At 38.9% G+C, this 15,805-nt stretch overlaps 2 protein-coding genes across 2 annotated transcripts in view; one reads left to right on the plus strand and one right to left on the minus strand.

The window, feature by feature from the left end:
- Window positions 1–10,600, plus strand: part of LOC104508744 (ryanodine receptor 3-like) — a gene marked incomplete at its 5' end in the record, with an annotated part of 13,520 nt that extends 2,920 nt beyond the window's left edge. Inside the window, 10 exons of the mRNA XM_010150467.1 lie at window positions 913–955; window positions 1,529–1,656; window positions 2,581–2,641; window positions 3,691–3,837; window positions 5,764–5,898; window positions 6,803–6,959; window positions 7,769–7,833; window positions 7,944–8,044; window positions 9,658–9,709; window positions 10,505–10,600. Coding sequence (XP_010148769.1) covers window positions 913–955; window positions 1,529–1,656; window positions 2,581–2,641; window positions 3,691–3,837; window positions 5,764–5,898; window positions 6,803–6,959; window positions 7,769–7,833; window positions 7,944–8,044; window positions 9,658–9,709; window positions 10,505–10,600 — 985 coding nt within the window. The remainder of the gene's footprint in view (window positions 1–912; window positions 956–1,528; window positions 1,657–2,580; window positions 2,642–3,690; window positions 3,838–5,763; window positions 5,899–6,802; window positions 6,960–7,768; window positions 7,834–7,943; window positions 8,045–9,657; window positions 9,710–10,504) is intronic.
- Window positions 10,601–11,835: 1,235 nt separating this feature from the next.
- AVEN (apoptosis, caspase activation inhibitor) overlaps window positions 11,836–15,805 on the minus strand; it is an 8,269-nt gene continuing 4,299 nt past the window's right edge. The window contains exons 3-5 of the mRNA XM_010150468.1: window positions 15,005–15,100; window positions 13,147–13,507; window positions 11,836–11,954 (exon numbers count right to left, since the gene is read on the minus strand). Of these exons, the coding sequence (XP_010148770.1) occupies window positions 11,836–11,954; window positions 13,147–13,507; window positions 15,005–15,100 (576 nt within the window). The remainder of the gene's footprint in view (window positions 11,955–13,146; window positions 13,508–15,004; window positions 15,101–15,805) is intronic.

The following is a 15,805-nucleotide window of genomic DNA, read 5'->3' on the forward strand; positions in this document are numbered from 1 at the left end:
CAGTTCAAGAACAGTATTTTTTATGATCAAGTTGAAGGTCAGGAGAATGTCAGTGGTAAGAGAGAACACCATCTTTCCTCTGGCAGGTCAAAGCTGATGTATTTCCTAGTGTCTGTTGGAAGATCTCCCCTGGATAAAACCGGTTACTTGTTTTGTATACACAATGTCTTTTCTTTGACCCACCAGCGTGGGCATGACTGTTCAGAGGCAGACGATGCAAAATGCTCTTTAGCTGAACTGAACTGTCTTGCAGCTTTAGAATTATAAATGTTCTGTACCTCGCCTTTTTCTGGGCTGTCAGATCCAGTAACATCACTACGATACACCTGAGAACAAGACCACCACTAACCCCTGTGTTTGCCAAATGACCTTTGCAGTTTTCTGGGATTTTTAAAATATTTCTTGAATTTTGATTTTATGTTGGCAAACTGTGCACTGGTTCCCAAGTGTCCAGCCACTGTTCAAAATGTAATCCAGTGAAATTTGAGATTATTAATGCTACAAGACACTCGTAACTTTCCCCTGAAAATCAGTCTGTATTGACTTAATGGCTAGGAGGAATGAAGTATTTATTTAAGAAATGAATGGTACTACAGTGACTATCCTGCTGTTACGGAGTTGTTAGGGTCAGTATGTAATAATATTTAGCCTGTTGTCCTTTTGTTGCCAATCACACTTGGGAAGGCAAAAAAGAAAAGGAGGGAAAAAAGATGATCTTGTGGATGATGATTAAAAACAGCTGCTGTCCATGTGAAAAGAAACTCTTCTTGTAATTCAAAGTGCAGTGTGTGAATGAATTAAATTGTACCAGAATCTGCAGTGATCAGGAACATGGAATTTTCTTTTTTTGGTTGTTTTTTCTTTCCCCTAACTAGTTAAATAACTTGAAATATCTTTGCCTTATCCATGTAGGTCCTTTCCTAACAATTACTGGGACAAATTTGTAAAACGGAAGGTAGGCTTTTTATATTTCTCTTATGTTAGTCATAGCAATAATCTGCTATTCAGTTAATTTGGATATTGATGTGTAATATACTCCTATGCACATAAATATACAAATAATTGAGAACTGAAATTTCTTTTATGGAAGTCATTGTTGTGGTATGTATCTTGGTGAACAGGCAGCTGCAGCGTAGGTGGGAGGAGGGAGGAAGACAGAAGGCTGTGGTTTCCTTCCTAGACACAGGCATTCGAAATAACTTTGTGCTGTCAATCAGCTATGCAGGTCTAATTTACAGTCATTGTCATCTTTAGGATACAAAGCCCCCTCATCCCCCTAAAATAAGAAAAACATACCAGCTTAAGTGACGGCAAATTATACATAAGCTTTCAGATAATAGCCTTTAATGTTTCTGTTTTTCTTTTTTATGCTCCCCCCTCTCCCCCCACCTGGCATCCTGCGAGTTCTGACTGTTCCCATAGTTTTAATTGTGAAAGACCTTTATTTTTAAATTTCTGACAACTACTGGCTTAAGGTAGGGTGAATGTCACCAAGGGCTTTGAGCAAAAGCTTCTCATCCATTTTTAGGTTATTAACAAGTACGGAGACTTATACGGAGCACAGCGCATAGCAGAACTTTTGGGTTTGGACAAAAGTGCCCTTGATTTTAGTCCAGTGGAAGAGAGTGAACCAGAAGAAGCATCTCTTGTGTCATGGTATGACTTCTGAACTTCACAGACAAATTGTGTGTTGGCATAACTTCACTGTCAAAGATAAAACCAGATTTTATATTGAAACTGCAGTGATGTGTTCCCCGGCATGGAAAATTCAAATGGAAAAGTATTCCTAGTGTGGAAGTAAAATAAAAAATGCTTTTTGTTTGTTCTTTAGATCTGTATTATAAAATTAAGAAAGAAAAAATCCCATGGGTTTATGCTGACTGATATATCTGGGCACTCTCTTATTTTAAACAATAATCAATAACGCAGCATTCAGAATTTCTTTAGGTGTTACAACAGAGCTAGTTTATCTACTGAAGGACAGAAAAAGTATTTATAACAACTGTCTAGATGCCAAATATCTAGAAACAATTCAGAGATGCTTTCCAGACTTAATCTGTCAGTAAAGATGACAGTTTGAAAGTGTCCATGTCCCAGATGATTTAGGCTCCTGCAAGGGTTTGGTTTCCTTGACACTTAGAGTACACAAGAAGAAGGATTTCCATTCTCATGTCACCTAACGCTAATAAAATATTCAGAATCTTGCAGAAGGCATTGTCTTTTCTCCTGGTAATTCTGGCAGCATTTTACACTAGACAGAACGCTTCTCTCTTGAATTCAAGCCATTCAGGTTCCACATTTCGTTACTTTTAAGACGCATTTTAATTTTTATAAGTCTGGAATATGGCAGTATCACTCCTGTTGAAATTGTTCCACTGGTTTCAATGGTTTAGAAACTCTGTGTGGGTGCTTAATGAGCATTCCCTGAAAAACGGAGCACCTGCATCATTCAAAAAATAAACAGCTAATGTATATCACCACCTTCAGCAAACAAACGTGAAGTGCCCAGCTAGTTTATATTTACAGAATTCAGTACTGAATTTTGACATTGATGCACATCAAACATTTTGTGTTTCCTAGGTTAAGCTCCATTGATACAAAGTACCACATCTGGAAGCTGGGAGTTGTTTTCACTGATAATGTGAGTATGTTAGCCTAGAAGCTTTGATTTACTCTAAACAGAATTGTATGTGTTCCACCATCTGCTTTTATTTTAAATAGACCTAAACCAATAATACTGCATTACAGAGCCATTTTAAATTAGTTTTTTCTGTCTTGTGTGGAGCAAATTGCTTTAATGTATGTTAGAATTTTCTTTTTGATTCCAAGGGCAATATGCACCTCCTCACTGTTAACATGATGTCAGCATTTTGGAAGTTAATGGTACATTCATTTAATTTTGTAGAAATCAATCTAGCAAACAAAGGTGTCTTCCCTAAAACCAGAGTCTACAGAAAGTTATCCTTTTTTATTCTTGAATCATGTTTGACATGGTTGGTTATTTTCTTTCATACCTTCTCTCCTCTGAAAGGGCCACGCTCATATTAAAATTACCGTTTATGTCAATTCTCTTCCTGCATCCTCTTGAGCATTCCCAAATGAACAAGGCCAAGGTGAATCAAGTGAAGATATATAAATTCATTGTGCACTAAAAGCAGACTATGCCACTGTTCTTCCAGAAAAGCTTTCACATCAGAGTGGCTTCAGGTTCACTGCTCGTCAAAAGAATAAGCTGTATTATGTGCCGTGGCTGTCCTGGTGGACTTAAACATTGAGTAAAGTGTCTCAAGGGTAATATAGTGCATTTTCTCTCCTCCAGACTCATTATTAGAATTTAAAGTACTGTGTAACGAGCTCCCCAGCCAAAACACTTTTGAGGCAGGGGATTTTGATGTTAATAAATGAAGTCTTCAGCATGTATGTTAAATACGTAAAGATAGAAGTCTCATTAGCATAACTAAGCAATGAACACTTCTTAAATGAAGAGTGGAGATGATAAGAGACAGAGTTAGAAGGCCTTTCTGATCACGTAAAACAGAGGTATTGCATTCAGACTGTGATTGATTCAAATCACATCTTGATCGGATGACTTTTTTCATAACTTCAGTGACTAAAACGGAGCCGTATTCTGGATCCAGTAACGCACGTGAGCGCCTGCTAACACTCCACCGCTTTCTGCTTTCTCTGCAGTCCTTTCTGTACTTAGCTTGGTACACGACTATGTCGATCCTTGGGCACTACAACAACTTCTTCTTCGCTGCTCATCTGCTGGATATTGCTATGGGTTTCAAGACGCTGCGAACCATTTTGTCTTCAGTCACTCACAATGGCAAACAGGTCACTGCTACACACAACGGTTTGAAAATAAATGTGTTCCATAACAGTACCGGAAAACCCTCGTGGAACCTAGGAAATGTTGGAATGCAAACCATTTTGATGAGTACTGGACTAAAGAACAGATCCCATTGTGTCTGCTGCAGGATATTTAACACATGTTAAAATCTATGAAATTATAATAATCCATACCCACAGAGTGCGGGTAGCTAGAGAAATTTTGTACACAATAGCAATATGCATCATTTTAGAAAAAATACAAGAAGATGAATTATGACCTAACCAGCTCCTTCTCCATGCTCAGTGATGACCTGAGTGGTGATAACCAATAGGAATGCACAGTCTCTCCTTAGCTACAGAAGTAACAACGGTCTGAGTGCTGAGGTTTCCATACTTAGCTGTACGAATGTGCTTACAGGTGTGGGCATTCTGCACTGTGGAATATATTTATATGTCACTTTGTCATGCAAAAATCAGATTAATAAAATCTACTTCCAAAACTAATTTTTGAAGCTTAGGCAGGGAATCATTCTCTGATTTCTAGAGGCCCTGTGCTCCTAGCTAGAATATCAACAAAAATAAGCTGTGCACTAACACACTTTTTAACGTACATTTAAGAAATCTAGCAGAGCTTCCTCAAAATTTAATTTCAAACATACACATTCCATTCCTTCTCAAATGCAGCAACATGTATTCTAAGCCCACTTTTATGTCCTGTTAGACATGACAAAGCATTTTAAACCATGTAACATTTTGGAAAAGGCATAAAAATACCCCTTAAGCTTAACTGTGGTATGTCCTTTGTATTTGCTTAATCCGTTCTTTGAGCAGAAACTGACCAATACAAGGTTCTTCCCTTACCAGGAAAGGAAGTTCCTAAAATGGTACATATGAGAATGTTCTCAGTATCATCACACAAACAAATTAAACCTCTGTTTTTATCCTCTTCATTTTCCTCCAGGTAGATCAATCATATTACCTTTAATTTAACGATGGATACATTTTCTTTATGAGATGTTTTTTCTAAGTGTAATACTCAAAACCGAGCATAATTGACAAAACTGTTTCAACTCAACACCACACTTTTTAGTATATGTTCTTAACAAGGAAGTTGAGTTTTTCTAACCCTGATGCTTCTTTTGCTGGTAGATATGAATACTGAAAGAGAGCTGCAGACATTTCAATCTAAATGTTCACTTTGGGAGCATACTTAGACATCTGCAGAAAGCGATAAAAACTGACAATTGGCTTGTTGTTCAACACACATTTAAAAGATTGTTGCACTTTTTAAAATATGTAGCCTTCAGAAACTCCTTTCTATAGCTGCATCTTCTAAGGCAAGCTCCAACAAACAGTATAATCTAGTCTCATTAATTGCTGAACTTTTTCACCTCAGGACTTTGTTTAAATGCAGGACCTAGAAATTACTTACTCTTTGATTATCTAAAGCTTCTATCCACTTTATAGATGGCTTTGCTAACCAGCTTTGGAACAGAAAATAGACTATGAGAAGTGATAATAAGTCCCAGTTGAAATTATTTATCAAATTAACTACGGGGGTTTATTGTTTAATTTGCACTGTATATCGATTTCTTCAAGTTACTAGAGTTTTACTTTTGAATTAGTGGAAACATTGCTTCAGTGATACATAGTTTGTTTGTGTACAGCTCAGAAAGATGGAAACAACTTGAGTTTCTTGATATTGTTTTTCCCTAAGATTTTCACTTGAGAGCACGGTAATGCAAAAGCTCTATGCTGATCCAAGCAGGAGGGAGACCTCAGCCTACCATAACTGCTGTCTTTATTTTCCTTACTGGGAATGCTGCAGTATGATACATTTTCAGTATTTAAGGCAGTACAGTGAGCTGGTGTATCTCTTCTGAGAGAATGAAACTGAAACCTACTTCCTTGTCACGTCTCCATCCACAGCTGGTGCTCACTGTAGGACTCCTCGCCGTCGTGGTGTATCTTTACACCGTTGTGGCATTCAACTTCTTCCGCAAATTCTACAACAAAAGTGAAGACGAAGACGAACCGGACATGAAATGTGATGACATGATGACGGTAAATAAAACATCACTACCGTGCCTCAAATTCCATCTTGAATTTTCAAACGGATACGTAAGATAATGATAAACAAGGAGGGAAGTTTTTGTTAAATCCACGGGTCTCCTCTTCTTGCTATATGTCGTGTTGAAAATGTGAATGATCTTGGAATTCCCTCTGGATTCTCCAGTGGTCATAACTCAACAGTAGATAGATGGCACTCACCAGTACAGGAAGGTATTCTGGAATTTTCTCTTAAATACTGTGGCATATGATTTGCTGCCACTCTTTTACATGTGGAGATGGCAAACTCTTAAAGTATATGGAAGAAACTTCATGACAAACTGGTCAGCCCTGCAAAAAACAGCTGTGGTGTTGCAGCACCCGAAGTTTGTAAGCGTGCAAGCTCTTCCCATCCTTATTAAGGTTATATGAATTATGTTATTAGCACTCATTATAAAATCCTGCTCTAAACTGCTTACAATTAGGAATTTAGCCATGAACTAAGTCAAGGGTGAGTAGAGAAGGGGAAAATAAAAACTTTTTATGGGTTATAATCTGATGCTACTCATTTCCCCTCTGATTTCCACCTATTGCCACAGAATGTTATTTGTGTCATATTACAGGATACTCAAGAGATACGTTTTATGGTATAAAGAGGATTTGATTTTCTTACTGTAAGCAGAAAACAGCACAAACTCAGGTATTAAAAGTGTAATATTCCGAGTTTGTGGCCAGCTCATTTCTTCCATGGAATAGTCATCCTCTGCCCTGTGTAATATCCCAAAGACAGAATAAAATGCCTCAGAGCAGAGGTGTGTGATGGACATCACAAAATAATCTTCCCTATTCCCGAACTTTCTTTCAAACCCAACAATCATTCATGGTAAATATATCTGTAATTTTCCTCTCTCTTTTTTAGTGTTACCTGTTCCACATGTATGTGGGTGTAAGAGCTGGTGGTGGCATTGGAGATGAAATTGAGGATCCTGCTGGAGACCCTTATGAAATGTATCGAATTGTCTTCGACATCACGTTTTTCTTCTTTGTCATTGTTATCCTGCTGGCCATCATACAAGGTACCATCACTTGCCTTAGCAGGGACTGTTAGAGTTCAGTTTACTTAAGTATTCAAACCATATTTGCGTTTCAGGTAAATTTAGAAGTATTGCTATAAAGACTTACTTCTGAGCTGAGAAAATCATTCATTCTGAAAGTAATAATTTTATCCTTAACACATAAATAATGCATCAATGTCCCAAGTGCTACACAAAGACACAGCACAGGAATCAACCTACCTGGGTTACAGTGTTTTCGAGCACTTTGACAGCTATCCCGCAGCGACCCAGCTTGCGCAGCATCGCTGTTCTTCCCGTAATCACCATTTTAACTCGGAGAACCTTGCTGTAGGCGCTCTTCATGCCTTTAGTTTGGAACCAGCAGAGCTGGCTGGGGAATAGGGAAATGACGTGGAGGAAGTTACTGTGGCCACATACCCATTTCCTCCTTTCTTTAGAGGACGATTTGCCGTTTAATTGGTTTGCTGCTGTGGTTTACTTCTTCAGTGACTGTCAGTATTCGACACTTGCCATATTCTTTCATGGGATCAAGAGATGAGATTACGGGAGCTTAAACTGACCAGAATATAAGGACAGAAAAATCTTTCCGCTCTCAAGACGATAATTCTATGTGGGAGAAATCCATAAGGCTAGGAGTGCAGCGTAAACGAATGTTAGCTGCCTGCAAACTGACAGATTGTAACTGGAATTGTTCAACCCAGGCATGAGTATGCTGAGCTTCCAAGGCAGTGGAGGATGTCTGACAGAGAGTACTTGAAATACGAATACTGCTAAGTGCTGAAGCGTTCCTACTTTTCCATTTGAATTAGGTCTGATCATTGACGCTTTTGGTGAATTAAGAGACCAGCAAGAACAAGTGAGAGAAGATATGGAGGTAGGAGTAAGCACATCACATTTTTCACTACTCTTATTCATCTAGACTGTTACCAGTTAAAATAAGTGTCTTGGAGTTAAAACTCATTTGTAACCACAACTTGTTCCCAGACCAAATGTTTCATTTGTGGAATCGGCAATGACTATTTTGACACAACCCCACACGGCTTTGAAACCCATACTTTGCAAGAACACAACTTGGCAAACTATCTGTAAGTATATTTTACTACTGAATTACAACAAAGAGACCTTTCGGCCCCAGAGCGATTTAGGTGCACACATTGCTGGCAATCCTAAGGCAGAATTCTGTGGAACTCAGGAATATCCCCATCCCTTTCTGGTCTTCCCTCCTCTACTCCACACTGCTGGTTATCTTTGAAGTGCTCACCTTACACATGAGCTACCCCAGTGGAATTAGATCTGAAGGCGCACCAGCTCCTTATTCCTCTGGAGGAAACCTAGATATGCGGAATGATAGGGAAAAAGTCTTCAGTAAGTTGCTTTAGTTCGGAAGTTTTGATTGTGACTTCTGGGGGCTTGGTAACGTTGACGAGTCCATTGAGAATTAATCTCAATTTGACAAAAAGAAAACTCTTACCAAAACATTTTTAAAAATACCAGAACAAGCATTTCTGGAAGACTCCTGAAAGATAAGCTACAAAACCTAAGATACAAGTCTGTAGTTCTCTAGTGACAGTGCACCTTCCCGAAACCTTGAAGCAGTCGGGAGCTGGATGTGTTTAGCCTATTGCCCACACTGCCAAGACAGCGATCACCTACTTTCTTTAGTAAATACGGAGCAGATCACAGAGGATATTTAAAAAGTTAATTTGGTGGCATTAGTTACTCATACAACAAGGGTAATTGTATGAGCCTTGTGCCAGCAGAATCAAAGGAGCTGAACTGGTGGTGTCTTACGGAAGTCTGGCTTTGGAATATTGCAGCTGAACTTTTTAAATTAAATTAAAAGAAAACAAAACAAAAGCGTTCCTGCTGGAATGGAGGCTGCATTATTCCTTTCATACCAACTGCCCCCACAAAATCGATGGACATTACTTTTGTGAGGCATGCTTTCATTAATATCCAAAGTTTTACCAGTCTACAAGCTCCAAGCTTTTCTTATTATACAGAATTGCTTAGTTGGTATATGGGAACCTGCAATTCACAGTAAATTAAAAATGGCCAGTTCCTTAAGATCAGAATATATAGTGACCAGTCTTTCTAACCAGATTCCCTTTTAATCAGGCAAAATGTTGAAGTCAATATACCTTCTTTCTTGACAATGAAAGCATGTACCAAGCTTAATTCCAAATGCACTGCATCAAAAGCCTCTAACCAAGAGTTGTGCTGCGTGCAAACAGACCGCTGTTAGTACTCTACACCCTTCCTGCTCAGTCCAAGCTCTCGGCACCAGAGCGAGCACAGCTGTGTGAGGCTCAGCTTGTGAGCTGTACCACACGAGCGCCTGCAAATCCTGGTGCAGCCGAGTATTTGCCACAACTCCTTGCAGGGTAGCCAAGAGTAACTTCCTGCCCGGTGAGATGTTGGTGCGTATGTGTGCAGGAGCTGGCAGGCACCTCATTTGGGTATGGCTCCCAGCACTGAAATGAAGGAAATGCTAAACCACGTTTGCCGTCTGTTAGCGCTTCCACAGGAGAAGTGCTGGAGGACAGAGTTTTCTCCCTCAACATCAGCACTTCCGACACCTAGCAACATCATTACTGTGCTGGTTGGCATAATCTCCCTCACCTACCCCAGTCTAGGAAAGGTTAGGCAGAGATGTTACTTCTTCCGCATTCATATCCGCTCCATGTGCTTGTTTCAGGTTCTTTTTAATGTATCTCATTAACAAGGATGAAACCGAGCACACCGGCCAGGTGAGTAGAAAATAAAACATCTTTTTCGTATTGTCTTTCAACGTTTTTACCTTCTCCAGCCTTGTAGATGTGTACCACCAGGTGGAACTGATGTACCACCAAGGAGTGGAGGAGAGGCCACCCTCACAGAGATCCTTTTGCAAATTAAAGGGTTAAAAAAACAGCGAGAGGGTGGGCTGCAGTAGTGTGCTGTTCTACCCAGCACTGAACTCTGGCAGAGGCCAGTTACCTTACCATCATCTTAGCCCTGAAATGAAACCGAGTTTCCTGGGAATGACCTACAGCTAGTATATTTAAGCAGTTAAAATACTGTATTTACAGTCTAAATCCATATATATGTACATATAGGTCAATATATGGATGGATGTATGTTTAGTGTTGTCAGGTCCTAAATGTAAATAAATAAGAAAATAACTAGGGTTTAATTATACCTTATTTCAAAGAAGAACCTATTGCACAAACACTACAAAAGGACCTGCCACTTCAACGTTTGCCAAGCAACCTAAAGCACATTTCACAGACCCAGACTGTGTACAGGTTTGCTCTGATGTAACTCAACTGAGTAATTTACACTGCGGCGGTTTTTCCACTAGGGTGTAAATTTCAGTAGTACTGAGGCAAGGAAAGTGCAGAACAATGCTCCTACAAACATCCTTCAGTGACGGTCTTCTGGGTTTCAGTGTCTTCGTAGTTCTACCCCACAGAAACAGGCGCCGTCCCGGCTCAGGGCCAGAAGTTTATCTGGAGCACTGACTGAAAGGTACTGTTAAAATAAACACTCTTTATCATTTTCAGGAGTCATTTGTGTGGAAGATGTACCAAGAAAGATGTTGGGATTTTTTCCCAGCAGGGGACTGCTTCCGGAAACAGTATGAGGATCAACTTGGCTAATATCACAAAAGAGATTATTTATTCATGAACTGTTAAGATCCAGTATACAAAAACCCTTCCTTTTCTTTTCATGGTGTAATTTCACAGCTTGTATTTGCTTTAAATGTCTTCAAATTTCAAGACATACATAAAATTTAACACTATTTCATATGTTTTTTGTACCTACCACATATGAAACAGATCTTTTGCTGGAATTTTAATTAGAAAACTATGCCAGATTAACTTAAACCTTCCAGTTCACACATGGTCCGAAACTACAACTTTTTAACCACGTCGTTAAGCGAGTGTTTGGCAGTACAGCTGAAAGGGCTACAAGGTGTCTTAATTGCACAACATTTGACATTTAAGAACTTGAACATCAGAGGCCATGCCTCAGAAAAATATTTTAGCTAACTGCTGTCCAGTTTTCCCCCCCCAGTATCTGCTAGTGAATGTATTAAGGTGCAGCTTGAAAAGCTTTAAGCAGTTAAAACATTTTCCAACACTTTGTCAACCTTGAAACATTAAGTGCCTTAAAACCTCTGTAGACATAGCTATGCAAACTTTTTATTTCTGTTAGTGTTCTAGATGACCAGACCCATTAACTGTACTGCTTTTCTGTCTCTCTGTACGAAACCGCACTTGAAGTTTGTTTATATACTGCCTTCAATAACAGCTTATTAGATGCTGCTGTTAAAAGACATACACTGTATCAAAACGAATTCAATTTAAGTCTTAGGCCAAAATAAAACAATGCTCTATGGTGACCTGCAAGTAGAAGCTCCTAGGATTATGCTTTTTTTTTTTTCCTTCTTCTAATAAAAAGTGCCCCCTGCAATAAAGTATTATAAATCAAATATCACCCTTTGCTGTCTTCTTTCTCCTTTTTCCGCAGTATGGACATGGCCCGGGGATGGTGACTAAACACACATGTACTCACTGCTCATTCACAGCTTTATTTTAAGGACTACACATAGCAAGTACAAGCTGCAATCACTGTTCTCTTAGTGCGCTGCAGCCTGCAAATTTCACCACAAATTTTAGACCTTTCTAAGAATATTAGTCTTCGACAATTTACAGTTATACCTAAATGAATTTTGATTGCCCAGAATTGTAGGTGCCAGCAAAGAAAAAGCAGGCATTTGGCATACTGAACAAAATGAAACAGATGAAGGAAATAATGAGGAGATAAAGTAGAAAGTTGAATCCTCCTGTACGTTTGCTGTTGTTCACTTTCATATCAGAAAGCGTGAGCTTCAGGAAATCATGCTGTCCAGCCAATCTTCAAGCTCCTCCTCAGTAACATTTTTAGATGCACTTTGTTGTTGCTGTGGTGCTGTACTCTTCTCTTCAGGCACATCTAGTTTTAAAGGGTCTAGAAAAGTTGAAAGAACAGACATGAAAATCTGGAAACAATTCTGTAACGGCTCTTTGTCCCAGCTCATTTTGATGCGCAACTGACTATGTAAACACAATCTCTCTCTCTTGAAGAACAGTGAGTCATATTCCAAAAATAGCAGCAACAATTAAAAAAAAACCCAAACAAACAAACCACCAAACATCGAACTGAGGCAGCTCGACAAGCTCCCGCGCAGCCATGAGGCTTCCATGTGACTCACGGGGGGGCTTGGCCTGGTCTGCAGCAGACAGGGTATAAGTACTGTTCCCAGCCCTGCCCGGTGCAGAGTTTAATACAGGAGAGGAGCAGGAGGCCACAACAGCTTATCATTACAGCATGATGGGATTCCATATTCCAATGGCATTGTTTTCTTAAGGGATTTACACTGTGCCTTGGAAGGGAAAGCCCAACCTACCACTGGAATGAATGAGCGTTTTAGGATTCTTTACTAACGAGGCTTGCTTGAGGTGACATCTTACATGTTCAACCAGCTTGGACTTAATTTTTAAGATGGCAAGAAAATCATAGATGGAAAGTCAGAGATGCTAAATGCTCTTCTACAGCCCTGTGGGTTGGGGAGGAGCAGCAACACACCTCTGTCGAAACTACCGAACAGGAGCGTCGCTTCTAGCAATGCAAGCTAAAGGAAGGGTTTGCTGGTTTTTCTGAAATCTGAAAATGTTTGTATGTGTTCTGTTTCCATGCTAAACTTAATTTTGTAAAATCAATGCTAGTAAAAGTTTGAAAAGAGCATTTATAACAAGCCACCAGAGAGCGCCGTCAATTCTTCTGTACACTGTTAGCACAGTGACCTAAGGGCTGACAATGCTACACAAAAACTTTATCTTCCTCACTAAAATTCTCTAACAGTACATTCAGTTTTTTAATTTGTTTTAATTTTTACTGAATCATAAGACCAATGCTGTTCTGCAGAAGAATTTCTCTTAACGCTTAAAATGAACTGACAATGGTGAAACTTGAGTTCAGTGGGGAGTGAAAACTGCAAAGGAACAAAGGGCTCAGAACACCATAGCCCCAGAAAAAGGAAATGCAGTATGGCAGGGATGACGACAGCAGTACTGTCAACTGGCTAATCAAGAGTTCAAAATCATCACCAAAATAGACAGCAGTGGAAATTCAGTAAGGACATGATGCGGAGAAATCTTACCATCTTCTTTACAATCCATTTGCAGATCTTTCTCAGTTGATATTTTGTAGGATAATGCAGATGACACAGGTCTGTTTTCTGTATCAATGGGAGCATCTAGATTTAGGAGAAGATCCAGTTCTTCATCCAAATGGTCAGTCTCTTGCTTTGACAGTGGATGGTCTCTCTGAAATGGTTCTGCTGCACCTGCCCTAGGACCATTTTTACTTCCAGGCTCTGGTGGAGCAACAGAATCACCAACAGGATGGGAGACCAACACCGTTCCACTTTGAGCCAGAGGCTGTCGGAACAGCAGCTCTCTCCTCTTGCTGTCTTGAGCCAGTTTAGATTTCAACTGTGGGAGCTCTACAGGTGCTGATGCCTGCGAATACAAGAAAGAACTTAAATCTTTCTTAATGATAAACTCCATTTTTACTACTGTGTCTAATTTGGATTGTAACTCATGCTTCCTACGTTTGATAACTAATTTTACTTTTAGTTCTGAATTCAGTTCTGCTGAAATTCATTGTACCTTCTTAAGTTAACTTGAAGATACAACTAAAAAATATAAAATCCTTTTATCCTTTATTACAGAATATGAGATTGTATGCTAAATCAGCAACTTCCATTGTTTCACAAATACTCCCTGGAGAGTTGCTTTTCTTTAATTCTTCTGTAATTAAATTCCATCAATACTCTGAATTTTTGAAAACTGAAGTCAGAATGTGGCTAGATACTTTATCCCACATTAGGCTTTCCCTCCAAAATTCCAGTCTTGAAAGCAAACCATCCTACAGGTCGCTGAAAATCATTCAGCAAAAGTTACAATATACACCTGTGTATTTTGAAAAATGAAACCAAATCACAAAATATAATCAAGTAGGGAAACAAGACATAGCAACTCAGTGTTTTACAGTGGAACACAGATTCTGCTTTTCCCAGGATGTCCTGGGATTAATAACACTACAGCCTGTCTGATGACCACATCAATGGTCAGAATGACAAGACAAAGTAAATGTTACACACACTTTATAGCCCTTAACTAGAATTATTACAAAGAAAATTGTATTTGAAAGTAACATTTATTTGCAGATTCCCTTAGACATCACATCTGCAGACGTATTTGAGCTCCCTTAACGGAAGAACATAGTTGTGTCAATCACAGAAGCAGTACATGCAACACTTAATGGAAGTAAAATTTCTTCTGTAAGGGTCATGCTTCTTTTTCCTTGCTTGAACAGATGGATTTTATTTTAAGACTTTTGGTTTTATATTTAAGTCTCATTGTTTCTTTTGTCCTTAGATGAATACTTTCTTTTTCACAGACTGGAGAAACAATTTTTCCTAATACTCTGTTGCGTGTGGGTTTTGTTTGTTTTCCACCAGAACATAAATGACATTTTCTTCACGTGTTTGATTGACAGTTCTACCTGTTCTAACACAGATGTAGGTTTGATTCATGTAACAAACATGTATGTTGATATGAGCTATGTAGAAGAATAAATAACATATAAAAATAAAAAAAAGGAAAGAACATGAAAGCTGTTTCCAAATTTTGGAGCAATTTTTTAACAGCTGCCAAAAAGGAGAAGTAAATACAAAACCAGTGCAATCATTCCAAGTCAAACACTCTGAGGACTGGCTTCAAATCTAATGTGCTGCACATGGAAGCATTTTGTTTAAAGCCAACAAGCATAAAAAGTGCTGACAGAGGGGTATCCTGCATCACATGCCACTTGGCATCCCAGTTCTCAAGAAATATATGTAATTATAAAATATATTCTACCTATCTTTGAAGACCAAGTGTAAAGCAGTCATTCTTGCACAGATTGGTTCACTTAAACTACTTGTATTTTCTTGTGAAAATTCACAGTGTTACCTGCACGAGTTCAGCAGCCACATTCAGCCTCAGATGCAGAGGCAATTCCTGAAGGGCCTGGGCCAATGACTGGCAGTCAACAGAAAGGGCAGATAACTGAAATACAATTCAACACACAATACTCTTGTATTAAAAAAAACCCAAACAAACAAAAAACAAACAAACAAAAAAACCTAATAATGACTTTAATCTATTACGTTCCCCTGTTCCACACATTCAATGAATGTGAAGAACAATCTAATGAAAGACCAGAATTCATAGTTTGAAATTACACAGGTACAAAGCAGTTTGGCTAAATTACCACATAAACACCTACAATACAAATGATCACTGTAAAAACAAAGGATGAAGTTTTAAACAAGGTATAAATGGAATGCTCCTTAGGCAATGCCTTGAAAATCCAAAGTAGGAAATAGTTTTGCAAGTTGGCAATGGCATAAGAGGCTTTTCCATCTCAAACATCATTTATCTATGAAGCTTTCTATGCAGTGGGCGGCATCATTCTTTAACGAATTGCTAGTATTTTCTAAGTAGTCAAAACATGTAGCTTGTGTGTAGCTCTACTGGTTTTAGTGGCTAAACAACATTGCTCTTTTTATACTTTCCTATCTTAACATGCTGTTTTCATGCTTACAAAAGCAACAAACTATACACACATCAGCAACAATCGTAGTGCCTCTGTGATTTGTTTAAGAAGGGGAGGGAAAGGAAAAGAGAGAGGATTCGCAGCAAAGAGAGAGAGAAAGATGTGACAGCAACAACTCTACAGAGACCCTGGTCAGTGCAGAAGGTGGGGAGGAG

The sequence above is a fragment of the Eurypyga helias genome, unplaced genomic scaffold (assembly GCF_000690775.1).
Source record: "Eurypyga helias isolate BGI_N326 unplaced genomic scaffold, ASM69077v1 scaffold4554, whole genome shotgun sequence".
NCBI lineage: Eukaryota > Metazoa > Chordata > Aves > Eurypygiformes > Eurypygidae > Eurypyga > Eurypyga helias.